Raw genomic sequence first — 27,911 nt, forward strand, 5'->3', positions numbered from 1 at the left:
CATACGTAACTAGGCAATACATATGTGGGGATGGACTAAGCCAATTTTTTTTTTTTTTTTGGCTAAATTAGAATAAAAGACCAAAGATTGCATTAGAAAAGAGTAGATGGGCTTATAATTGCTCCTGTACACCAACCACCACCTCAATTAGTTGAGTAAAAGCTGCAGCCTTAATTGAAACCAATCTATTTGAAGAATCATTCACTGCAAACAAAGCTCAAATGAAATTGAAATGCATAATAGAATCACTATTGCCACACCCACTAAACCAATAAAGAAGCAATAAGTTTACGGCACACCGACAATATGTATTATATATCATATAAACTATCCTATCAGAATCTCAGTTATCAGACACATGATTCAACATCTAATTTTCCAAGAAAATCTTGAGAAAGATGAAAAGATCCACATATTGCTTTCTCCCCTCCAAGGTTTTGCTGCTTCGGGGGAAAAAAAAAAGAAGATCAAAGAAGGGGAAGAGAGAACTGATCTGGAACTAGCTGTCTCCAATTGGCAAAAATAAACGGGCTGCAGAGGAACAGATATTCTCCCTATTCACACTCGCCAAACAGAATCAAGAACGCTAACTAAATTAATTAATAAACACAACCAGAGAGAGAGAGAGAGAGAGAGATTCTAGACTTTTAGGGCGTGTTTGGGAGCACCTAAAAAGGCTTTTTCTTTTACTTTCTTGTTTTCTTGATCGAGTGAATACGATCGTCATCTGATCTTCGTAAAGCGGGCGGGTAGTCTCTTGCGCTAGAGATGGCAGCCAAAACAGTTGCAGGCTTTGGGGGTGAAAGAGCAGAAGCCGAAGGGCCTATTGGGGATATTGCAGTTGATGGCGTAGCAGCAAGGCGACGGCAAGCAGTAGCCTTTTCCGCCGCCGCCGCCGCAGCAGGTGCACAAAGCGCAGATCTGGAAGCTGCCCAGCCGCCGCCGGCTCTCGTTGAACAGCATCGCCGTCTCCGCCCCCTCAATTAGCGGCACCATATCCGCCGTCCCGTTCTCCGGCGCCGCCCCATTTGCCTCAAACAACAAACGAAACCCCCCAAATCAGAAACACCATTCCCAGATAAAACACAAACAGTAATGATACAAGTTGCACAGTGACTAGTGGAGTAGAAAGAGAACTGAAAAATGAAAACACAGAACCAATTTGAGGAGAAAACTAGAGGGATCCATGAATCTTACTTGAATGAGGATGAAGAAGAGGAAAAGGATGAGAGGGTAGGCGAGCCCAGAAGCAGACATCCTTCTGCTCCTCAGTTTCATGCCGCAGAATTGGTGGATTTTCTCGAGAAAATTGAGATGGGTAGTGACGATTTTTCTTGCTGCTTCTTATGGGATGGTGGCTTTGATTAGGTATATCATAAATAAACAGAGGCTAGAAGAAGGGGGAGGGGGGGTGGGGATGAGGTTGGGAGTTATGCTTTAAATGGCAATGAACTGTCGCGGGTAGGCGTCAAAATGAGGGCTTTGGGCACATGCCAGAGGCGCAGAGAGAGAGAGAGAGAGAGAACGGAGCTTTGGGCAAGAGTGAGAGAGTAAGGAGTGGAGTGGTCATAGATTTGGCCAATATGATTTCAATATTTGTGGAATATGTAGATATAGATTTGATTGTATAGACCACATATGGTTGATGTGGTTCTTGTATGAAACTTCTGCTTTCAATTATTTGCTTGTACCTTTGGAATTGTTCCCAATTAGTGTCTTATCTTAGTTGAAAGAGTAAAATAAAAAGAATACTTTAATAGTTGTGATTGTAAGATTTAATTATTTACTTTTAGATATGACATAAGAGTCGTTGATTAGGAATCAAGTTATCAATTTTGACATCTCATTTCATAATTGTTGATGGGAAAGAGAATAAGGAGATGGGTAAAGATAGGAAGAAGGGCCAAGAGGAGAATAGTACATAATTTTGATCCATTGAGGAGTGCTTGAGAAGCAAATCTACATAGAAAATGAAAAAGAAAGCTTAAAACTGAGAAGGAATGGTTGTTGGATTAATTTCTAATCTTTTGTTTAAGTTTTTAAAAGTACAAAAATTAATGCATTTCATTTTGGGTTAAATAAATTTAGGCAGATCGGAACCTTAATTTGATACAAACCCATTCATATTTAATGCAAACACACTAATTTTGTTTATTAAGGCAAGTAATTGGGTCCTTAATCACCTCTCCAAAGTTGAAGTCACCATAATGCAACATTATAAGGATGTTTTGGGAACTTTTTTTTTTTTTTTAATTTGAAAATTTGTTTTGTTCCAAATAATTAGAGAATGCTATTTTAATGAAATGATCATAATCATGGTGCATAAAGTTGCCTTTAGGCGTAATCTTGTTAATCCTAGTCAAAATGGTCATTCTTTAGCATTTTAGTCGGTAATATGCAAGATTATAGGTACGTTTTGGAAAATGGTTGGTGATGTGTGATGGGCAAAAAAAACCCCACTAAAAGACAAAAAGTTTAAAGGTTCAAAAGCTTAGCGCATTTGTTACATGAAATTTTTTTAAATTACTGTAAATATTAGGTTGACAATTTATATTCCTATGTTATAATTTTAAAAAAAATAACTTTAGAAAAATAGTATTTTCATGATTTATTTTTAATCAATTTTTTCACAAAAATATTTTAATATGGGTTGGGAATATTGAATTTCTATGAAGTAAAGAAAATTTTTAACAAATAAAAAAACTAAAACATCCCTTACCCCTCTTATCATTTCATAATTCTTTTAACGATTATTTTTATCATAATTTTTTTAAAAAAATAATTAAAGTAAATATTCATATAAACATATGTATATTATATATATACACACATATATACATAATATGTAAAAAATGACATTTTTTTACTTTTTAAAGAGATCGTGTGTCTCAATATTTTATATATTAGAAGGAATTTATGATTTTTAAATAAATAAATAAAAATAATTTTAAAAAAAGAACACGAATTCTTAAAAATATTGTATTTAAACCAAACATAGTAATGTAAAATTCTTAAAAAATATTACCTAACATTCTTGAGAATGTTTAAAACTAAGCAAATATAAAATTGCATAAATTTTGAAAATCATTAATTCCTAAAAACATTATCAGAAATCATAAATTTCAAAAATTTTAAAATTTCTCTTATATGAAACGTCCCATTAAAGTAAAGGTTTTTGGAAGATTTGAAGTCTCTTCCAAAAACACAATATTACTCTAAGAGATTAGGTCTCCTATAGACCATAACAATCTCGTGGAAGATTCTAGTCTCCCAAATAATGCAACCAGTTTCGAAAGACTAAATTATCCTAGAGACTAATCAATAAACTTCATTTGGGGAGATTCTAAATAAAGAGCGAACATGCTAACTCCAATATTAAAAAAAAAAAATCAAAAATTTCATAAAAGATAATTATGATTTATAAGAATTCTAATTCTAGTTGATCTTAGAATATCAATAATACTTATCAGGAACTCTTATCTTTCTCCATAAATAAATGAATATTCATTTTAAAAAATGTACGTCTTTAATACTAAGTTTAATATTACATCCAAGTCTGTAGTGAATTTGAGTGTTTGATTTGAATATCAAAATATTTGCATGAGACTCCAATGCACATTTTGATTGTTCTTTCTCTTACAGATTTTAAGTAGCTTGAAGACAACATCCCCAATAACTAAATTTATTGTTGTGTTGGGATAACTATAGTTGGTTTCGTTTTTAGACAAATAAAAAAAAATGGACTCTCTTTGGTTTAACATAAAATATTTTATATTAAAAAATAATTTCCATAGAAAAATGTTTTACACTATTTTTTTCTTATTTATCAGTATATAATTTCTCATTTAAGTAAAAATATAGTTTAGATCTCAAAACCAAAAATGAATTCTCAAATTTTAGGTAAGTCATTTTAGGGATTTTGTCGTAAAATTAAAAACCATTTTGTATGATTGTGAGATGGCATTGGCATTGTAATAAGATTCAAGGTTTGAATTCTGACTAATCTATGTAAAATAGCAAATACCTTATTATAGTTTTAATATGTATTTTTTAAATCAAGCTTTTGTTAACAATTTGTCTATTTTTGAAATCGTAATTAAATTACTATATACTCGATACCATTCATATTATAATTTAGTGGGTTGCAAGAGTATTATCAACAAACTTTGAATACTAGATATGATCTCAAAATAATAGATGTCAAGATCGGCCAGTGAAACAACAGGAGATAAATTTCATCGTTAAGAGCAAAATAGTTCGGATCGTCTGTTATAAATAAAAAAAAAATATCTTGATGCGTTTTTAAAAATACATTAAAATAATAATACTATTAATAATATTGTATTGCATTGATAACAATTGAAAAGAAGTTCTTTTATATTTAACAGTTTGATTTTTTTTTTTTAAATATCCAAAAACTAAAATAAAAAAATTAAAGGGTATCCAGTAACTACAAAGTCACTAGCTAGTAGGCTAAATTAATTCTATGTTCTCTGGACACAACCTTACACTAACTGGTAGTGCTAAATAAACCCTACACTCATAATCTTTGACTATTTGATTGAACATTTTCTACACTTTAATTTTTACCAAGTCACTAACTAACAGACTAAATTAACTCTTCACTCTCTAAATTTGACCTTTTAACCTAAGCGCTTTCTGCATTTTGTTTTTCACGAAGTCACTAACTACTAGGTTAAATGAATATGGAATTTCCTAAACTTTAAACATTTTTATTTGAACTTTTTAATTATACAAGTGTTAAAATTTAAAGTTAAAACTAAATGTTACATTTCTATAAACTAATTAACCCTACATTCCTTTAAATGTTAGGATCTATTTACTTGTGAAAAATTATATTTTTCTCAATAATAATAAAATTTTCTTTTTTACTTTTATTTTTTCAAACGTTTCATTTACACTGACCTAGTCATCATGCTTTCCTTTCCTCTTCTCCATTGCCATTTGCCATTGCAATAGTGAGTAGAATTGGCCTCTTCTTTTGCTATATTGATCTCAATTGCTACGATTTTCTATGCCACTACAATTGGGACCATCACGAACTCTTATTCATTACCTTTTTCTCCTTTTGTTGTCCTCATCCCCCGACCAATGCTATCATGCCTTCTTTTATTATTGCAATATTTACAACTCCTCGTTTCATCAAATTATCTAACTATTCATCTATTTTTTTGTCATTCATTTTTATATCTTTTTTTTATATGGTTTTGAATATATTTTTTATTTTTTAAAATATAAAATTAATTTTATATTTAATAAAAATGAACATATATTTTTTTAAATTTTTTGTAAAGATGAAAACAAAAAAATAAAAAACAGAAAATATCCCCAAAAACTTTTGATCCCAAAATTTTCAGTACTTTATTATTCATTAAGAAGTATTCAAAGAAGCTCTCACGAACATGACTTAGTAATTAAGATCGTATACGAGTTGGTCCTAAAAATTTTGGACTTTAACCTATATAGTTGTTTAGGAATCTTATTCCAATTTTACTGTTGAATTTCGTAATTAAGACTTTAACTACTATATAATTGATTGGAGGTCTTATTTCAATTTTGCTGTTGAGTATCGTAATTAACTTCTCATACAACAATTTTAGAGTTGAGCTGCGGGACCGTTAAGGCGCTGGACTTCACTTTGGTCCCAAAGAAGTATTCAAAGGGGACAAATGAATTTAATATGAGGAGAGGCGAGAGGGGCATCCGATGGTTCAGAGTGAATCAGTGAAACGAGGACCCGAAAGATTCCGACTTTGTTCTTTAGCATTTCGTCGATGAATGATGATACCCTCAGCTTCGGCTACTGCCCATCTCCCAATTTCCAACGTCATTATTTGATTCTCTCTCTCTCTCTCTCTCTCTCTCTCTGTGTGCGTGTATATATATATAACCGCAACATTATCATTTTCTGTTATCTCCTCTACGCGTGCAGAGGTGAGAACCAACGCTTCACTGTGCTCTCCATTCTCAGCTTTTTCTGTAAGCTATCGATCCAATCCTAGACATGGCAGCGTCTGTTCCTCTCTTTCAAGTCCCTTCCTCGTCTTCCTCGTCATCGTCTTCCCATTTCCAACCTAAAATTCATTCTAATGGACTAAGATTCAAACCCTCCACTGGTTCGTCTCCTCCCTCATGTCTTTATACCTTAATTTTTGTGTTTTGTTTTTCTCTTTTTGATTTAATTTATTTATTTTTTGCAGGTTCTTCTCGGTGCTTGGTGATTAGCTGCAGTTCGTCTAATGGAAGAGAACCGAGTTCGCCGGACGACGGGGTGAAGAGCATTGAGCGGATTCTCGAAGAGAAGCGCCGGGCCGAGTTGTCTGCTCGTATCGCTTCCGGCGAGTTTACTGTGGAGGGCTCTGGGTATGTTTACCTAACAGCTTGTTTGGAACTGAATCTTGGAATTCTGATTGTTTTGTTTGGATTAAAACATTAAAAATCAGAATCGAATTCTAATTCTTATGTTTGGAACTAATGAAAATAGAATTAAGTAAATCAATCAAATAAAAATGTTAATGTACCATGTTAAAAGATTTTCTCTTACCTTGTTTCTTTTTTTGTTCGCCTTGAAGTTGGGATTTGGTGAAATTTTAAGTCCTTGAAGTTTGAAGTATTAGACTCGAGTCTCTTATTATAGAAATATTGGTAGTATTCCAGCAGACATCTGAAAAAAAAAGAAGTAAATATTTAGGGAAAATATTAAAAATATGAATTCTTGTGCTTGTAATGTCTTGAATGGTTTGGTAATATTGGAAATGAGTTTTTTTCTCAAGACTATGTGAGATTCCTAAAATGATGAGAGAAGTATAGAATTGTGTGCAACAGATTCTGATGTCTTATAAGTTTAGGATTTGTTTGTGTTGTGGAAGGTAAAACAATAGCAACATATCTAGCCTTTATCCCACTATGTAGGGTCGGCTATATGAATTCTAGACTTTCATGTATTTCTGTCTTTTGTTATATCTTCATTTAAGCTCATACACTTCATATCAAACTTTAATGTCTCTCCCAAAGTCTTATTGGTTCTGCCTCTACCTCTTTTTTTGACTAATTGTTTTATTTCATCAACTCTCATCACAGGAGCGTCTCTTGGTCTTCTTCTCATATGACCAAACCATCTTAGTCTAGTCTCTCTCATCTTCTCCTCGATTGGCACTACTCTTACCTTATAACGAATAACTTCATTTCTAATTTTATCTTTTCTTGTATGGTCACACATCCATCTTAGCATCCTCATCTCCGCTACGCTCGTTTTTTGCTCATGCTGGTATTTGACTGCCCAACATTCTAAGCCATACAACAAAACTGGTCTTATAGCTATCCTATAGAATTTTTTTTTTCAGTTTTAATGGGATCTTACCATCACATAACACCCCCGATGTATTTCTCCATTTTAGCCAACCTGCCTTAATTCTATGCGTGACATCCTCGTGAATTTCTCCATCTTTTTGAATCACTAATCCCAAATATTGAAAATGATTTTTTCTTTGTATGATTTGGTCTTCCAATTTTATTATAACATCCTCCACTCTTATATTTTTACTAAATTTACATTCTATATATTCTGTTTTCCTTCTACTTAATTTAAATCCCTTAGATTCAAAATTATTTCTCCACAACTCAAGCTTAGTGTTCACTCCCTCTTTTGTTTCATTCACCAACACTATGTCATCTGCAAATAACATATACCATGGCACCTCTGTTTGAATGTGTTTAGTGAGTTCATCAATTACTAAAGCAAATAAGTATGGACTTAGTGCAAAATTTTGATGCAGTCCTATTGTAATTTTAAACGATTCAGTATCCCCTCCGCATGTTCTGACCCTTGTCTTTGTACCGCAATACATGTCCTTAAGGGCTTGTATATAGGCTATTCGGGCTCCTTTCTTCTCTAAAACCCTCCATAATACTTCTCTAGAGACCTTATCATAGGCATTTTCTAGATCTATAAACACCATATGCAAATCTTTCTGATGATCCCGATACCTTTCCATTAGGCACCTCAATAGGTATATAGCTTCCATTGTTGACCTACCAGGCATGAAATTAAACTGATGTTTATTGTTTTCGTGAAAGTGGAAAATTTTTATCTAAATATTTCGTAATCAATCCATACTTTAATAATCATTCTTTACCTAGCAAAAGAAAATAATAATCATTTTTTAACTAAATCCATGCTTGAAAAATCATTAAAAACTTATATTTCAAAATTAATTAACTGATACATAAATATAATTCAGTAAACAATTTACTAGAGCGATGGTAAGGCTGCTTCTTTGTGAGTAGAAAGTTATGGGTTCAATTTGTGGACAGTCTCTTAGCAAAAAACAAAATGGAAGGCTGCATACAATAAGATACTTCCCCAACCCTTGCACAAGGAGCCCCGTGCATTGGGGACACTCCTTTTCAACTTTGATCGAATAATAGTGATCATACCTTAATGAGTTACATTGAAGGAATATGTATATATATAAAATATAGCGTAGTTAATACCTTCTCTCGTAATGAGAATGTGAACCTTGGAGATTTTGACTTTCCAAGCCTTTGTCTCCATCTACCCAACATATTGAGCTATTGAATACACAATGTTTCATCAATTTGTTGTTATGTTTAAGTAAACATCACCTAGAAATTATGTTTTGAAGCTCTTAGGATTTAGATTTGTATTTGCAATTATAGTTTTGAACTAAATTAAGATAAAAGTAGAAGTAATATATTTCAAGAGTCAATAACCCAGTACAATATGTTCCAAATATATTAACCAACTTAAAATCTAACTAGTTAGGTGACAACTTGCCCCTTGTAGTTATGAAGTAATTTTAAATATAAATACTTGGCTTATTACATTCTCTGCACACAAATCTAATTTATTCTCAGAATTGATTTCGAATGTACGTCATAAAGTCCAATATATTTCATGCAATAATACAACTGGTCATGTTATGCACATGTAGGTCAAAAGACAATAAATAAATTTATTAATTAATCATGATAAAATATAGAGTTTATAAAGGTCAAATACAATGAACTCTACTATAAAGTTTAGTGACAGTTATTGAAGGTAAGATGCACAAGGTGCAATTAAAATGGTTTGAATATTTGAGAAAAAGACAAATAGATGCAGTTATGAGGAAAGTGCATGGAATAGAAGAGTTTAGCAAGAGGTAAAGGAAAACCGAAGAGAACTTAATGGAAAATCCTTAGAAATGGCATGAGATAGAACAACCTTAATGAAGATATGGATATATATGGGGGGGATGATTGGAGTGCTAGAATCTGTTGTCAATCACTATGGTGGGATTAAGTCTTGTGGTGATGGTGATGGTGAACTTGATGGTGAAGGTCAAATACGTTGAATTCATAGAATATATGATCTGTCAAACCTTGGGTTGCGCACAGTGTGACAGTTATATCTTTTGATAGATGATTGATTTTTCCTTCTAAATGAGGTAAATGAACAATCTAGGATTAGTTTGTGAAGGAATTAAATGTTAAAAGGAGGCCATGGAGTGTCTTGGTCTTCAAAGCATACATTTTCTTCGTCTTCTTCTTCTTTTTTTCATTATTTGCACAAGTTTTTGCTTTTTGAGGGGAAAAAACATCTTATGACTTTTACCCTTTTCTTGCAAAGCTCATGTACTAAACTTTTAGTTTCTTATCTAGTTTGTTGTTCCATTTTTCTTTTTCTTGTTCTTTTTTGGGCTTGGGAACAAGTTTTCCATCACTTTTAAAGGATGGTTTGTCTAAGATGGGAGTTCCTAGCAGCATGCTTGAGTTTCTATTTAGATGGACCAGCACACGGGAAGGTTATCCAAAGGTTCCAGAGGCAAAAGGAGTAATTAGTGCCATTCGGGATGAGGCCTTCTTTATTCCCCTGTATGAGCTGTATCTCACTTATGGTGGAATCTTCAGGTTGACATTTGGGCCCAAGGTTTGACTCATCTAATATGTATCTTTATATTTCTTCCAGTTGCCATTTTGTGTCAAGGATAGCTGAACCTTGACAAATGGTGGAGTACAGCCTGCTACAAGTGTTTGATAATTCATTTTTATGCATTTTCTGCAGTCATTTTTGATAGTTTCTGATCCTTTGATTGCTAAGCATATATTACGGGATAACTCAAAGGCATATTCAAAGGTGAGTAGCCAGCCTGTTCTCGTAAATAGTCTTTTCACTGTTTCCCATTTACCATTATGTATTTAACAACCAAAAATCTTCTTTGAATTTCAACATCCGCTTTCTTTCTCCTTGGTCCCCAGGGCATCCTTGCTGAGATTCTGGACTTTGTGATGGGAAAGGGGCTTATCCCAGCTGATGGTGAGATATGGCGTGTTAGACGGCGTGCCATAGTCCCAGCATTACATCAGAAAGTATCATTCTAGCTTCAGGAATTTCCTTTAGTTTGCTTTCATTATGTCCTCCTTTATTGTCTATGGTTCCCCAACATCCAGCCTTTCTCTGAAGAACTTTTTATTTAAAATTTCCACTCGAAGTATGTAGCAGCAATGATTAGCTTGTTTGGACGAGCTACGGATAGGCTGTGTGGAAAACTTGACGCCGCTGCATCAGATGGAGAAGATGTGGAGATGGAATCACTTTTCTCCCGTTTGACATTGGATATAATTGGAAAAGCAGTTTTTAATTATGATTTTGATTCTTTGACAAATGATACTGGGGTGGTTGAGGTATTTCGTTATAATTCTATATTTTCTTCACTTTTATTTAACTTCATTCTTGATATATGATATGATTCAGTTATTAATCTCAAATGAATTATGCATTTATATTTTTTATGATTTTGCTTGCTCAGGCTGTATACACTGTCTTGCGAGAGGCAGAAGATCGAAGTGTTGCACCAATTCCATTCTGGGAAATTCCAATATGGAAAGACATATCGCCAAAGCAAAAGAAGGTTAATGCAGCTCTAAAGCTGATCAATGGAACACTTGATGACCTGATTGCAATATGTAAGGTGAAGTTTTTTATTTGGATGGGAGTATCATGCATTTCAATTGGTCTCTTCTCACTTTTGTCTATGTTTTCGTATTTATGTGGATATACTTTGAAGAGCCAACTATCACATAGATTAAAGTTACTTACCCTTCTTCCAATAACTAGGACAGATATATTCTTGGTCTTTTCCTTTCTACCATGCATAGCACTATCATTTCTGATAAGTTAGGGTGTTTGGGTCTTTTTGCCAAACCTCAAGGATGTTGAGTGTAATTTACCCAAATCTCAAATACAAGTCAAAATAAATATTTTTACATAACAACTAAAAGAACGTTCCTATAAAAGAATATTTGTTACAATAGCCAATTGTTATTGGTTGGTCTGGGTCAAGTTGGGTCAGTTTTGTGTTTCATTTAGGGTTTGTAAATTGGTCAACCTGAGAATTGAACTTAGGTTACCGATTTGCCTACTTTTAGACCTAGAACTGAACCAAGACTTTCTAAAGTCAACCAAACTGAAGAAAACTAGAAAAAGTTTCGCTGCTGAAATTGTCACATGAGCTCAAGATACCATAAGCCATAAGTAGTTCCACAGCTGGAGTCGTCACATGAGCCGAAGAAAACTTGAAACAGTAATAAGAGAATAAGTAGAAGCTGAAGAAGAGGCAAAAAAAATAGTGGAAGAGTTTATAAGAGTAAATGAAGAAGTCTCACATGCAATAGGAAAGATTGTCATTAGTTGGACTGATATATGCAGAGGTGGAAGAAATGTGAAAGATGAGAGAGAAATATGTGAAAAGGGTCAACACTATATTGGTTTCACTCCTCTCCTGTAATGTGTAACTCGTAGATGCAACATTGGAGTCTTGCTTCCTGTCATATTTCTTTCCACTGCTAGTAATGTTGTCACAATTTATTTTGGATATTTGGGAATGTATAACAAATTCCATGGATATAAATTGCGACGGAGTTAACATGGATGTAACAGTTTCTGACTTAAAATGGAGATATTTGTGTGTGATTATTTTCCATTTTAGATACTTTAAGGCTAAATACTGGCTTCAAAATTTGTTGTCTGTACCTTATTATAGCCTTAGAAGATTTGTATAAAAAATGTTCACTTATCTATATGAGATGTATCCTAAATCTTTGATTCTCTGCCATCTGATTGTGTTTCTTTGAACTTATAGCTTTATGTTGCTTGCATATGTTTGCCATTATTTAACTTTGTTATGAAACACTTCTAATGAAACCTGTGGATTTGACCTTCAAAAAATTTAAAGGATGAAAGAAACTGTATTTTGCATATATGCTTTAATTAGTTTTGGGAATATTTCATTCATTGGTTGTTACTATTTTGTTTTTATCCCTCATTATCCCTAATGCAATCGCAGAGGATGGTTGAAGAAGAGGAGTTGCAGTTTCATGAGGAGTACATGAATGAACAAGATCCTAGTATTCTCCACTTCCTGTTGGCATCAGGGGATGATGTATGATATTGTTGGTCTTGAAAAGTTTCTCTTCCCTGCTTGACTGAGTTGGGGATTTTCTGATGATTCTATTTCCAGGTTTCTAGCAAGCAACTTCGTGATGATTTGATGACAATGCTTATAGCTGGACATGAAACATCTGCTGCAGTGCTGACATGGACTTTCTATCTTCTTTCCAAGGCATGTAAACAGTCCTGTTAAGCTTTAATTGCATTGGCTGCTCTGTTTTGCCTATCATCATGCATGCCTATAAGCCTATATATCTATAGATTGAAGATTGACTTGCAAAACAGAATTTTTGAAATCTGCATTATCTTCCTTAGCCCCTCTTGCCAGTTTTTCTCAAGGAATTTTCTTAAGGGATTTTCTAGTCTAAGGAAATCTGGCAAATAATAAGTTGTCTATGTGATAATTCTCTAATGAGAGTTTTATATTTCTTGACCAGGAACCATTAATCCTTACGTTCTATTGGGTATCTGTTTGAAGTTTTAATTTTAGCAGGCTTATTTTATGGAGTTTTGTTCAGAAATTTATCATAGCAAGTACTTGACTTCAGGAATTTAGGATTTGTATTCCCTGTCCAACAAGAATCTTAGGTTTAGGTATATGTAATTATGAACTTTTATATTCTATTAAGGCTTATGGTATTCTTGAGTTGTTACAAAGACCATCAGACAGGTTTGCAGAGGATTTATACTGATGTAAGGAACAGATGGAGGAATATTGGTAATGCTCAAGGGTTAATGAGATCTAGAAGTAAAGATATTGGTTAGTGTTTTGGTCAATTTAGTTGTCATGTCATGTGCATTTATTCACGTTGATAACTTCTTAATTTGTATATTGGATTGATTTTTTTGTCTTTATGTATAGGAAAGTTTTGTTGATTACTTTTTATTGTATAGATCAATAATTAATCAGTAAGTGAGATAAAAAAGCTTGGTTGGTAAAGCTTCCAGAAATTCTAGCAGGGTCCCTGGTTCCCCAAGAAATTGTACCAATGCTTCATGCTGGTTCTTGTTTTTTCCTTGCATTATTTGCCCAGAAGAGTGATTTCTTCAATTATCTTTTTTGCATATCCAAAGCTCTATTTTCTTTAATATATATATATATATATATTATCTAGAAATTTTATTTGGAACTTAAACTCAGTTTATGATGGTTGTTTATAGTGTTGGCTAATATGAACCCTAGGGCCATAATTATGAAATTCTTTGTCACTCACTCTTAACTCTTTCTTTTGTTACATTATTCTTATTATGCTGGCAATTTCACTAATAATGCATGAGATGCATTGGGTCTGTAATTTACATTTAATGAGAATTATGTATTCAAATGAAAATTTGTTTGCAGAGAGATATAACTCACTTATCTGTACTCCTAAAAGTACTTCCTATAAGTGCTAAATGCTATCAATGGTGTAGTAATATTATGTTGAGACCCTATCTATGTTTCTTATTAGCTCTCTCTCTCTCTCTCTCTTTTATTATTACTATCATTTTATTTCTATGCATGATAGAATATTATCTTAGATATTTTTATAATTTAACTCGTGAACTTAGTGTCCCTGCCATTTCAATAATTCTGTACATTTCCCTTGTACGTTTGTTAAGTTTCTGTTGACTTGGTTCCTTATCCAAGCTAGATTTGAACTGATTTCAAGCCTCAAAGTCAGCAATAGGCTTAGTTCTTTTGCCTTCCTTTATGCAGTCTTCATTTTGGATACCCTAGTAACCCTACCAATTGGGAGACATTTATTCCCTTTAATACCCTTATCATAACCACTTTTTTCCAATAATGAGTTCTGATATGACTTTTTTTTTCAACAATTCCTCAAAATAATTTATTTACTTTCCAGCTTCATCTCTTACACCAAAACTATTGAATCCTCATTCTTTATCCACTTAACATAGTTAAAATCTGTTTTTTCTTTTTCCCAATTAAGAAAATTTGTATACATTCTTCTTCTTATTTATCACAGAGATCATGCCTTTTACAGACTTAGGATTTCTGACTGCTTTCTTTGGTTTCTTTATTTTCACTTTCATAATTTTTAAATTTTAATTGTTTCTCCACTTGTCCGTCCATTGTATCTTGAGCATCCTCAAATACATGCCTGACCTCTGTTTGTCAGTGATTTCCTGAAACGAAAGGTTTCAGAGGTTTGTGATGGGATTCAAGACAATAGATAGGATTCCAATGAATTAGGATAGTCACTGCTGGGATTTCAACTCCAAATTACAAGGAAAAATGTAAACAAAGAACAAGAATGGGCATTCGAGAGGCCCAAGTCTCTCCTGCAATTCTACTCAAAATTCTTCACACCTTTCTCTCTCTTCTAATCCCTATTTATAGGTCGTTATCCCCCCTTCATAACCGCATTTGGTTATGCACATGCTGGTTTGTTTCACAAACCAGCCAAGTTCCCACTCTACCCTTGGTGCACATGCTGGCTGTTACACCATCCAGCTGTGTCACCATCCTGCATTTGATTCTTGTAGCGCCTTTGGTAGGTCCGCAGCACCGGAGACCTAACAGTTTGATTGTCACATTGTTCTTTTGCATGGACTTATATTCTCAATGTGACTTTTAGAAGTCAATTAACACTATGAATGTTGTGCCACCAACCTTAACTTGGTTAGGGTAAGGTGCAGTTGTTGATGATGATGATTTCATGAAGCATTTTTCAGGTGTCTGTGTATGTTAAACAAATTCATATGCTAGGTCTACATGTATTATGTTGAATTGGGAGCACTAGAATCACTCGATCTTGCCAATACACAGCCACACACGCGCGCCGTTTGGATACACAACAGAAACAAAACAATAGAACAAATACAGAAATCAAACAATCAAAGAAGGAACATGCAAACCACAATGAAGACAGCCAATTTTATCCTTGTCCAGATTATCAAGAGATAATCCTACATCAAGCCTCTTGATCCCGAGAGCAATCCACTAAGAAATCAGAATATTAGTACAAGAACCTTCCCTCACACGAGTACACCAATCGCAAGATTACAAAGCACTATCAATTCTAGGCTTTTCTCTTACTTTACAGCACTCACACAATATGAATGAACGATGGCCAGCAACTGCCCCCCATGCCTCTTATTTATAGACAAATAGACGGACATTACAAGGACTAATTAAAGAGTACACAATCCTTAATATATCCCCCATAATTAAATTGCCGTTAGACATAAACCCTAACTAACACTGCCGCTTGACCGACTTGACTGCACTGACTACTTCTAAATCTTCTAGGCTATACTTGATGCGAAATCATAACATTTACATTTTTCCCTATTCATAGGAGTGTAAATTAAATAGAAATCTTCTTTTCTTTATGGATACAGGAACCTAGTGTCATGTACAAGCTTCAAAATGAGGTTAGTTACATAATATTAGATAAAAAAAGCATCAATATCTGTTTTTACCGCTTTCTGAAAATATAACTCTCCTTCATAGGTTGATTCAATCCTAGGAGACAGGTTTCCCACCATTGAAGACATGAAGAAACTTAAATACACAACCCGAGTAATAAACGAAGTAAGAACAAGCATGTTGGTCTCTCTCCAATTACCTTACAATTGAGTCCTTTTATGCTGTGTCTTCACTCCATATATCATTATTTAACTTGTTCCCCATCTTATTACAGTCCTTGAGGCTATATCCACAGCCTCCTGTATTGATTCGGCGTTCTCTTGAAGATGACATGCTTGGAAAGTACCCAATAAAAAGGTTGTCTAAATTCTGAAAATTCCAAATAATAGATATTTCATATTATGTATGTGTTTCCTGAATTGATGCATGCAGGTAAATAGATAAAAGTATTTCATATTTCTGGAAAATGAAACAACAACATGTCAAGCCTTATCCCACTATATGGGGTAGGTTACATGAATTTTAGCTCACAAATCATTTCTATCTATGGCCTTATTTCTTGTAAGGCTCTTATAACTCATATCATACCTAAGAGTCTTTCTCCAAGTTTTTATTGGTCTTCCTCTACCTCATTTCTGGAAAATGAAAAAGGAAAAAAATTCTCATTTCCAGGTCTTCTACTATTTCTGTCATATTAAAAAAAAACATCCTTGTCCTTTCTCATTATTGTTGTGAAGTTCATAATTCCATGCTGCTATGTGTTTTTTTTGCTGTGAAGATGCTTTTTTGCTTTTGACCATATCTGTGCATGTATATGGGATTAATGGAGAGATAAAAAGTGTTAACCTTTTCTTATCAGCCCCCTAACGGCTCTGTTCTCCCTTTTTTAAGCTTCTTCTTCATCACCTTTTTTTTTTTTTTTTTTCAATTTGATGGAAACTTAATTTATATTGAGGTTCCCCAACCTCATAGCTCAATTATGATGCTTTATGCAGCTTGTACAGTATTTCTTTTCTGTATTTTATATGTTCTCCTTTAAATTGTTGAATATCATATTTTCTTTTCAGAGGTGAAGATATATTTATTTCTGTTTGGAACTTGCATCGTTCTCCGAAGCACTGGGAAGATGCTGATAAGTTCAATCCTGAAAGATGGCCTCTAGATGGACCTAATCCAAATGAGACAAACCAAAATTTTAGGTATGCATAATTATTCCTGATAGTTGTAGTGTTTGAATTAATCCTATTTGTATGCTGCTATCTTGTATTCCATTTGTACAGCTTTTTTTTTTTTCTTTTTTTTTTTGTCTAAGTGACAGCTAGATGTTGAACAGTTTAATTTCGACTTATGTTGACAAAAGGTGGTATCTAAAGATTGCTAGCCGCAAATAAGTCCTTTATTTTCTGTGAATAAAAAGTTAATTTATATAGGAATAATGTTAATTTATTTACTTATATGTTAAGGCTAATGTTGTTAGAAGTTTTAGATAGGTAGTGATCACAAAACCAATAGCATAAGTTCATTAATGTGGTGTTTGAAACTACGATTCGAGGACAGAGAAAAAGTAAAGGAAAATAAATGTAATTATGTGCATGATGCATTTACATAAGTTGTCTCATTTTCCTTTCGAATGAAAAATCCAAGTTTCAAATGGAGGTAAAGATATATAGCTGACCAACTTATGAAAAAAAGAAAAGAAACAAATATTTATATAGGAATCCACTACTTAAAATATAACTTTATGTGATATAGCAAGTCTATAGTGAAAATGTCCAGACTCCTAAAAGGGTGAAAATTTGGAATTTTCGTGGTCATCACAATTTGGCTGGTTTTACTGGGTACAGGTAAGATATGTATTCTACTCCGCAGGTGAAAACCTCGAGGATGATGATGTAGATTTTTCATTTCTTAATTTGTTTTGACAATTGTTACAAAATTGATAGAACATTTTTTTCTTTTCTTGATAAATGTCTTTCTGGAAAGAACATGTTCAGAAAGAATTGACATCTGGGCAAGAGAAGTCTTTAAGTCTCCCTCTAAAAGTTCCTATCACTTGGACCTAGTGAGCCCCATAGGAAGGACTAGCACTTACTGGACCAGTCACACATTTTGAGTGGCTAGTAACGGTTGTTTAGCTGACAAAAGTCCAAGTGACAATACCTACTACTACTAAGTCTCAAGAGAGCAAGGTTGCTTATAAATCTCCAGCATCTATCTATTTCTCTTTCTTGTTTCCCTGTGTTGGGAAGCTGATGAATTCAGAAATTGTAAACAAGGAAAAGCCTGAGACCACATTTAAATGTATTCTAGTTACCTCCTGGTTTAGATAAAGCTAGATCTCTTTCACACTTTGTATGCATGGAAGGGATAAGACAGCTTACCATGTAAATGCCTTCCTCAAATATAATGAATTTGTGAAGAATGTCAAATGATGGATTAGGATTTTGCAACCTTGCTCAACCAGCTTGGAACAATTCTCTTCATTAATGTTCTATATAAACTTTACATTGCTGCAATTCTCTTACCCTTCCTGGTATTTACTATTTCAGTTATTTGCCTTTTGGTGGAGGACGACGAAAATGTATTGGAGACATGTTTGCATCTTTTGAGGTATTTTGCAATTGTTGTATTTGGAAATACTCTAAAGTAGTTAATGTAGTTGTGATAATTGATAATTGGGTATTTCTCTTAAATAGGAATTTGATGACAGGAAATCCTATAATTCTCAGGGGACCAGACTACTAATTTTGTTGTGATAACTAAAAGTCTAAAACTTACATCTAGTTTATTTGCAGACTGTAGTGGCACTGGCAATGCTTGTTCGGCGATTCAATTTCCAAATGGCACTCGGAGCACCTCCTGTAAGCTGCTATTGTCTTTTCTGTTTTGGGTTTATTAGAACCTTAGTAACCACCCCTCTGATATTATGAGCCAATTTTGAGGATGTAGTGTAAAAAGAGTAAGGATCCTAAACTTGATACTTCTGTACTAATGGTTTATTCTGTAGAAAGAAAATAATCAAGTTAAGCTAATCAAAGCTTTCAACTTTTAGTCGAGTTCTATATTGAACAAAATGTAACTGACAAGCCCATAAATTTTGGGGGGAAAAAATATAAACAAGAAGGTTAGCCCAATGGGGCTAGTCCATGTTAGCAACAATATAAAGAAAACCCCACAGGGCCCACTAGGGCACCCTGTGTGCTTCTTATAACCCTCTTAACCGAGGGATTGCTTCACTGTGCACACATTCTGTCCCCCTTATTCCTTCCATTGCTCACTGCACAATCTTCTTCTCTTCTTATCAAACACCCTAATTCCATCTCTCTCTCTCTCAACCCATTATCTAGAATGTATCTATACAAGCAGGTGCTTGCTGTGCTTGCTCGATACCTGAAAGAGCTGGTTATGTTAACCCATTGGCCCATCTCCAAGCCATGTCTATCCGATACCAATTTAGAAGCTCCGCAAAGTTTGAATCAGTTGACATTGGAGGTTGGCCAATATCAGTTCGCAAACTCAGGGCTAACATTTCACCAGAATAGACTCGACTTCAACTCCCAAAACTTCGCTCTCAGCTCTATGATGCCCTCACTGGTCATCAGCAAGGATTCCCAATAGGTGAGGGCATCATATGGGATTAGAACAAAGTTTTGGGAGTAGACATTGAGTCTGGTTTGGCACTTAGCCTTAAGTTCACAAACTGATATCGACAGCCAACCCTCATTGTCAACCGTGTCAAAACTTCGCAGAGCTTCTTAATTTGTATCAATAGACATGCTGGAAGATGGCCCAAGTGATTAACAGAACTAGATCTTTCTAACCAAGGAATGCAGCTGTTTGTATAGAGATACTTTTTTTTATGGGTTCTCAGAGAGGAGAGAGAGAGAGAGAGAGAATCTGGGCTTTTGAGAAGGGGGAAAGGAGATTGTGCAGAGAGCGGTAGAGAGGAATCAGAGAGACTGAATATGTGCACTGTGGCCATCCCTCAGTTAAAGAGGGTTTTACGCAGCACGTGAGGTAGCCTAATGGATTCTGGACCCCGTGGGCTTTCTTCATATCATTGCTGACGAAGGCTCAATTGGCCCGACCTTCTTCTTATTTACATTTTTTCCACAAAATTTCATGGGCTTCACATGAACCCTAGTTTGAACTGTAAAGGCAACTTTTGTTGCTTGGGATTTGTCAGGGCCGTGCAAGTTCCTCTGATTTTTCATTGCGTTTCGTATCAGAAGTGAGGTGTCCCTAAATCTAATTAAATCAGCATTTCTGAAGGTTAAAATGACTACTGGGGCAACCATCCACACAACAGAAGGGCTGAAGATGACTGTTACAAGAAGGATGAAACCGCCCATAGTTCCTGCACTGGACATGCTTGGTCTGAAGATGGATTCCATGAGCCTTCCTCAAGCAGATCCAGTACTTGGCCAGAAAGATGAAGTTTCTCCTGCTCATTCCTAGAATTCGTCCTTCTGCCACGCTCAAACCTTAGAGCACCTCACGGGGGCCAATGTCGAAGTTTTAGTACAAGTTACTAGCCATAGCCATTGGAAGATTTGTCAACCTAGTACCCTTGTTATGCAGTCTATTATGTCTACTGTAAATCAATATTTGATTCAAACCAATCTAAGAACAAAGTCTTATAAATCTTTTCCCTGGCAAATGCTGTCCAATTTTATTGTAGCACTCTGTTCTCTCTTTCTTATTGTTATATGAAGATTTCAGGTTTTGTAATTCTGCACTCGCATATTTCTATTGCAAAGCTAGAGGGAAAATGCTGTCAAAATGTTGTTTTTTTTCTGTATAAGCTCTCTAGAGTCCCATGATTTTGGGGTTGTTTGTTTCACGTTTAAGTTTATTAACATTGGAAGATATTTTTTAACTAGATTCTTGAGTCACCTTTATTCGTGATGTGGTGTGGTCTATGTGATCCTATGCATCACATTATGTGGCTGAATTTGTGTAATCATTGTGTTCCTTTTGGTTGTTTGTAGACTCTATGATTTACGTGGTGAAGTTTTTGTCTGAATTTTGCAAACAATATAGTTTATATTGGCTGATGAGAATTAGTTGAATTGAGGGTTCAAATATTTCATGTTATAAAAAAGGAAATATATTATAATTTATTCAATGAATATTTTACCAATAATTAGACTTCTTTTGTGATTAGTATGGTAAATGACATTAGCTTCAACTTTACAATGATGGAAGAGCCTTGCTTTTCTATATAATTTTACTTTATAAAAAAATTGTTGTTAACTTATGACTTTCAAAACAAAAGTACATTTTATCATTTTTATTAAATTTATCCTCGACTACAAGGTTTTTAATATAAAAAGTGTGTAAAATAATATTATATTTTTTATATATTAAAATTGGCATGCAATACTCAACATAAATGTTCTTATCAACTTTTATATTATATGTGATAATTTTCAAAAGATGTCTCATTTTCATCTATCTGACTTATTAGCTATTATTATACTTATGATAAAATAAAAAAATCTAAAAAAATAGTTTTTACTCATAATAATATTATTTTTGAGTCATTTTGATTTTTTTTTTGTGTAAATATTTCATAAAAGGTATAATAATTTTATAAAAATCTATTACTTCTTTCTTTTAAAGAATGAGTAAATATACAATTTATAAACCCTTCTATACTTGAGTAATTCTCCTATGTTATAAAGTAGAAAAGATTAATTAAGAATCAATGATCTAATAATGAATTATTAGCAATATATATGAGCGGTTAGGTGCATAGAAACCTGAATACAATATTTTTTAGTTAGCTTAAATTTTTTAATGCATATCAAATCTTAATCTCACAATTTAAAAATTAATTATATAAATTCAATCTTATGAGTTTCCACATAATAACATATTAAGTCTTCAACCTATTTCGCTTATATAAATTCTAAACCAAACTTTTCATGTCTTTGAATCTAGGCTTCCCGAGACAGTGACGGACGCTTGTTTAGATCGAACGGTGCTGGGAATTTTTATAGAGAGGACACAGGGTGTGGTGAAGCACATGGAATAAAAGCTCAGCCCCAAGGACAGGGAGTTATGGTTTAGTTAGAAGGAAGGAGGAACAATGGTGGATGATGGTTGATCCCACGTCCACGTAGTTCCCAAACATTCCTTCTTCTTCTTCAAAGGTGTCCCCTTTTTTTCTGCTTAGACGTGGGGGAGAGATTTTTTCAGATTGTAAGGGGGAGGAAACCCAACAAAACCCCAAAAAAGATTGAAAAATAAGAAACCCAAAAAAGGAAAAATGACAAAGAAAGAATTCTACATCCCCAAATCATGGCCGCCCTCCTCCCCCACCATTTCTTCCCTCTCCTTCTCCTACTCTCATGATTCGGCCTTTCTGCTTTCTCCCTTTTGCTGTTTTCCCACAAATCTTCCTCTGGTAGCCCCTTCTCTGCCCCTTTTTCTCTGGGTTGGGAGGACCCTTTCCTCCCTATGCGCCCATCTCCCACCGCCGCCGCCGCCGCCGCTCCTCCGCCCCGCGGTCCCACCCATTTCCCATCTCTTCTTGAATATTGTTTTCTTTTTGGTTGTTCTGTGTTTCCATGTTGTTTTTGTTCGTTAGATTGGTGCTTTTATCTCTGGGGGACTTTGGATGAATGCCGAATGAATGAGTTTTTTGTTTTTGGTTTTTGATTGGTTGTTTGATTAGGATTTGGCTTGGAAGGAATAAGGAGATGAGTTGCTTCCCATGTTTTTCTTCACAGAAAAGCAACAATGAATCGTCTGAGAACAAGGATGTGCCTGTAGCTCAAGCTACTGCCCCTGATCATGCATCACCTCCACCAGGTACTTGATCTTCATATATATCTGGAACAAGTATCTAGCAAATGCAGTACAGGGAAAGGCCAAGAAAATTTGAGGGAGACCGTTTGATATGGTATGAGATACAAGGGGCTTTACAGAAATTATTAACGGGCTAAAATTCACATAGCCAACTCTGAATAGTGGGATGAAGGCTAGATATGTTGTTTTGGTATAATATATCTATGTATATATGTTCGACCTTACAATTTTATTATTTTCCTGATCATGGCCCGGTAAATTTTATGGATTGCTATCCATCGAACTCCACAAATTATGTAGAATTAATCTCTATAATGTTATATATTTTGATAATGGTTTGAAATGGCTGGGATTGTGAATCTCTTTGTTTCTAAATGGTGGCAAGCATGTCGAGACAATCTGATACACTTCCTATGTGGGATAACAGACCCGTTTTATTTTTCCAACCAATCACATTTGCTTCCCATTTGGATCAATGACATTTGCTTCCATGTCAGCCAGTCACATTCGCCTCCAACCTTAACCAAGTTAAATTTGCTTCAACATTGACCAGTCATGAATCATGATCGCCTCCCATCTCAACCAATCACGTTACTTACCATGTGGTTAACATTAGGTGAAGTGATCAGCCCAATGAGTAGTGATGATTAGCTACCGCAGGGAAGGTGAATGTGCAAAGTGATGCCCAAACGTACTAAGAATGGTTTGTTTGTATGGCAGATGCCATCAGTTAGTTCCAAGGACTAGATTGTATTCTACTTGGTCATGCGAAAAAATCAAATGAGAAGGGAAACAATATAAGAGTTGTACCATGAAAAGAAAAAGAAGATAGAACTACTTAAATCAAATATAAAAATTCATATAAACAAGTAATTTCATTTTCTTCATGTTTCTTTCTGTTGAAGAATTCTAGTTCCAACCACAGCCAGAAGTTATAAATATTTCCAGATGCAAAATCTAAATAATGCAGAAATTGGTTACAATCTTCAAGATGAACTAATCACTTTGAAGCTTAGCTACTACAATTTTCACGTTGTAGGAGTTGATTTGATGAGGCAATAGAGAGTCTAAGAAGAGTGTATGAGTGAAGAAAGGCAGCTTGATCAAAATGAAGAGAGGTAATCTGGTTACCATCCTCCTTGAACTGAAGTGATCCCTTGAATCTATCGAGGATGATAGAGACATCCAATTATGATTGGCCATCCCAAAGATGAACCCCACAACCACAAGGATTAGGTTTAGTAAAGCCCATGTAGGGCGTATTTTTCAAAGGATGAAAAGCCTATCCTCAAGAGTCCTTGATATAGCAAGTAATTAGTTTAGAATTTAGATAATGATAAAGTATCTCTCCTAACCAAACTAACCTAAGGTAGCTAACACCCATTTGGATGGTAAATATCATGGCAAATCCTCCATCCCAAGCCATCAGGCCACAAAACCTCAAAATTCCCAGTTATTTTTATCCTGACTGCCTGGGTATTGCCAAGATGTTCAAGTTGTTGCAACCTGATTTGACCTCTGGCTCCGAACCGGTGGTATTGGTTAAATAAATGATTTGAGTATGTTCCTTCCAAGTGATGGTACAGATATGCATCAGTTGGAATACAATGGATTGTTAAGTGTGGCTGTAATGAGCAGGGGTTGAGCAGAACCTGATCCAATACACCTGAATGGTCACAAACGATTTTCTTCTACAATAAACAAATGCATTTGAATGATCATTGCATGAAATCTCATACAGTTTTACTTCAAAGGTATTGATCTGGTAGGATTTATTGATTGTTTATTTCATGAAAGAAATATGTATATAACAGAAGCACTTTTCTCATGCCTAGAACATTCAAAGTCCATATTCAGATCCCTTCAAGTGTCTGCCTCAATATTGGGCTGAAGGATGCCTCCTTTTTGGCCATAGGTTCAATGAGTTGAGAAAAAAAGCATCTCTTTCTATAATTGGGATTTCATTGAACAGAAACTTTTTCAAGGAATGTAGTCTTATATGATGCTCCTTTGTGGTTAGAAGATCATGGGTTTGAGTTTTGGAAACAATCGCTTTGAAAAGAATTAAGCAAGGATAGCTGCGCACATAAAATGACCCTCACAAAGTAGGGAGCCTCATGCACTGGGGATGCCCTTTTATTTTTTATTTTTAATAAAGCCTTATACAATCTGAACACCAATGCCACCATGAAAATTGACCTTTTAATCGCACTTTTATTTCAGAATTAGATCTTAAAATTTATTTATATTTCATGCATTTTATTATTGTTGTTATTTTAACTTTGGGGGGAGGGGGGTGGTGATCATAAATCATGTTGAAGTTGCTAGATTTGTGTTGCTGCTATGAATTTGTTTGTTTGTTTTTTTCTCTCTCATTTTGTAGCAACTGGTAAACCACCACCAGCTGCAGCAGACACAAACAAAAAGGATGAAGCTAACACAGTTGAAAATAGTAATTCATCCGCAAAGACTTTCACTTTCCGTGAGCTGGCTGCTGCAACAAAGAACTTCCGGCAGGAATGTCTGATAGGTGAAGGTGGATTCGGAAAGGTTTTCAAGGGGACCCTTCAACCTACTGCCCAGGTTCTAAATATTTTTATTTTGATTGTTCTAAACAGATTGGCAGTTCTAGGACTAAAAAATATTATACGAATTTATCTTTTCATTTTTATGCAGAATTGTAACAAAAACTTAAGTTCAATTTCGGGTTTCTGTGAATAGGTTGTAGCAGTGAAACAGCTGGACAGAAATGGAATGCAAGGAAACAAAGATTTTGTTGTTGAGGTTTTGGTGCTTAGTCTCCTCCATCACCCAAATCTGGTCAACCTTCTTGGATATTGTGCCGATGGAGATCAGAGACTTCTGGTGTATGAATATATGCCACTGGGTTCTATAGAAGATCATCTGCGTGGTACTCCTTTCCTTTTTCTTATTCTATAATTAGGCCATACAAGAAAAGGCAAAAGACAAGATAAAAAATGAAATTATATGTAATAAAGTTGCACCATCACCGGTTGAAGATGAGATGATGGACTTAAAATTAAGATGGTTTAAATGTGAGAAGAAGGTCTGGTAGAAGCGCTTGAGAGGTGGGAGGATGAAGTGGAGGAAATTTGTAGCAAAAGAGGGAAAGGAAGACCGAAAAAAACTGGTGAAAAACCCTTTGACATGACATAGGATGTAATGACCTCAGAAGATATGGCCATTGATGGAGAGAATTGGAGATTTAGAATTCATAATGCTGGCTCACCTAGTGGGATAAAAGCTTGTGATTCTTGGTGGTGTTGTGGGCTTATACTGTTGTTTCTAAACTCATGCTGGATTTTTGAAACCCATTTCCCTGTTTAGGGTAACTGGTTTCTTTCACTCTTTATTCTTATTTACCTAAACCTCTAACACGTAGAATTTTCATTATCTGGAGATCTTTAATGTCTCCTTTTCTCATTCAATTCTTACTTTTTTATGTGCCTTTCTCTTTTCTTTTCATTTTTCCAAGTGCGCAAAAGTTGTAAAACACAGGGAGGTTTAGCATCTATGGAAAAGTTTGTGTATTTGGACACGATATAGTGAGGTAATTCCATGCTATGATGTTAAACTGCAGGGGATAAAAAGCCATTAGGTTGGCAAACAAGAATGAAATTAGCTTCAGGTACTGCTGAGGGTCTGCAGTATTTGCACGAGAAGGCAAACCCCCCGGTTATATATCGAGATTTAAAATCCTCGAATGTCTTGTTGGATGAAGAGTTCAATCCAAAACTCTCCGATGTTGGGCTTGCTAAGCTTGGACAGGGTGGGGGCAAGACCTCTGCTTCACCGATGGTATTGGGAACCTCTGGTTACTGTGCTCCAGAGTATGAAAGATCGGGGGAGCTCACACTGAAGTCAGATGTGTACAGTTTTGGAGTTGTTCTACTTGAGCTCATAACAGGACGAAAAGCCATCGACACTGCAAAGCCAATGGAGGAGCAAAATTTAGTTAGTTGGGTAAACATAATTAGTCTTTCTTTCTCTCATTTCCTTCTCTTTCATTGAATAAGAACGAAAGGCAAGGCAAGGCAGCAATATAGCATGTCTTTGCGCTAATATTTTTGTGCTCGTGTTTGAACAGGCGCAGCCCTTTTTCAGGGATCCGAAAAGATTTCCTGAGATGGCAGACCCGCTTCTTGGAAGGAATTTCCCGGTGAAGAGTTTAAATCAAGCGGTTGGGGTTGCAGCAATGTGTCTTCAGGAGGAACCTTCGGTTCGCCCCTTAATCAGCGACGTTCTGCCCGCTCTCACGTGCCTCATGCGTGATGCAGAAGAGGGTGTCCCTGCAGGCAATGGTTCAGATGGACATGACAGAGATAATGCAAACCATCTTGACGGAGATTGTTCGGATTCAAGTTCAGAAGATTCAGACTCTGATGATAGAAACAATGGAAATCATCAAGTGCCACCGGTTAAGAAATCTGTGAAATGGGCTTCAAAATGCAGGAGTAAGAAGGAATCTCCGCGCAAAAGTGTTGATTCGCATTCAAGCAGCGACAGTGATGGTGGTGAATCTCACGACAGTTTTCACAATCTGGAGAATTCAAATTCAACAAAGCAGACGGAGACGGGAGAACCAGAATTTGAGGATTCAGTTTCTAGCCCGAGCAGCAGCGCCGTTAGCCCGCGTGGAAGTTTTGATCAGAATTAGACACCAACAGCAATGTACCATTGGGTTTGGATTCAAGATGTGTAAACTGAATCTCTCAGGATGGAAGTGTTGGTAAATGCTGAATCTCGCGGGATGGAAGTGTTGGTACAAGGGCAAGGCCGACTGTTGAATCGCAATTCAACCAGAGTCCTGTCCTGGTCACTGGTCAGATTTCTGTTCAAGGTCGGTCCTCCAGCAACGCCTGTTCGGTTCTCTTGCAAGGTTGAGCACTGCAAAGTTGGATTGATCTCCATATCAAAGTGCTTGCCCCCCACTGTAAAAATCTCCATCCTGTTAATGATCAAGGCAAGATATATTTTTTTTTTTATCTTCTGCTTAGTAGTAAGTAACCTGTTGACAGCTCGCTCTGTCCTCTTTCCTCCACAGGAATTATTTGATAGGCAATTGGAACACCCTGCCAATCCTGCCATTATTTCACAACACAAACAAAATAATCTGGATTGAGAAGATGGGAGTTTTTCTTGCCTTCCTTTCCTTAAGAGTCTCGGAGATTTTCATATTTCCTGATTTTTCTTCGCTAACACTCTTTTAACTCTTTACAGAGAATG

The 27,911-nt window shown here is 35.2% G+C and overlaps 3 protein-coding genes across 4 annotated transcripts; 2 read left to right on the forward strand and 1 right to left on the reverse strand.

Moving 5' to 3' along the window:
* Positions 1-362: 362 nt before the first annotated feature.
* On the reverse strand, positions 363-1,340 carry LOC127786812 (uncharacterized). The gene is made up of 2 exons (XM_052314482.1): positions 1,198-1,340; positions 363-1,032 (listed from the first exon to the last, which is right to left on the reverse strand). Exons 1-2 carry the CDS (start codon positions 1,276-1,278, stop codon positions 763-765), a joined length of 351 nt encoding a protein of 116 aa, XP_052170442.1. The 5' UTR covers positions 1,279-1,340; the 3' UTR covers positions 363-762.
* Positions 1,341-5,694: 4,354 nt separating this feature from the next.
* LOC127786632 (protein LUTEIN DEFICIENT 5, chloroplastic) lies at positions 5,695-20,492 on the forward strand. Its single transcript, XM_052314159.1, has 16 exons — positions 5,695-6,137; positions 6,222-6,384; positions 9,736-9,952; positions 10,088-10,159; positions 10,282-10,392; positions 10,516-10,707; positions 10,833-10,994; positions 12,369-12,464; positions 12,543-12,644; positions 15,821-15,853; positions 15,933-16,013; positions 16,123-16,205; positions 16,916-17,047; positions 18,398-18,458; positions 18,644-18,709; positions 20,121-20,492. The coding sequence occupies exons 1-16, from the start codon at positions 6,026-6,028 to the stop codon at positions 20,304-20,306; spliced, it is 1,869 nt and encodes a 622-aa protein (XP_052170119.1). The 5' UTR covers positions 5,695-6,025; the 3' UTR covers positions 20,307-20,492.
* A 1,394-nt stretch (positions 20,493-21,886) lies between these two features.
* Positions 21,887-27,829, forward strand: LOC127786652 (probable serine/threonine-protein kinase PBL25). Of its 2 annotated transcripts, none has more exons than XM_052314199.1 (6): positions 21,887-22,006; positions 22,531-22,667; positions 25,048-25,247; positions 25,386-25,575; positions 26,266-26,648; positions 26,773-27,829. In XM_052314199.1, the coding sequence occupies exons 2-6, from the start codon at positions 22,556-22,558 to the stop codon at positions 27,340-27,342; spliced, it is 1,455 nt and encodes a 484-aa protein (XP_052170159.1). In that variant the 5' UTR covers positions 21,887-22,006; positions 22,531-22,555; the 3' UTR covers positions 27,343-27,829. The 2 variants fall into 2 exon arrangements, with proteins under 2 accessions (XP_052170159.1, XP_052170149.1); XM_052314189.1 differs by lacking the exon at positions 21,887-22,006 and adding an exon at positions 22,013-22,362.
* Positions 27,830-27,911: the final 82 nt, after the last annotated feature.

Source organism: Diospyros lotus, chromosome 1 (assembly GCF_014633365.1).
Source record: "Diospyros lotus cultivar Yz01 chromosome 1, ASM1463336v1, whole genome shotgun sequence".
Lineage (NCBI taxonomy): Eukaryota > Viridiplantae > Streptophyta > Magnoliopsida > Ericales > Ebenaceae > Diospyros > Diospyros lotus.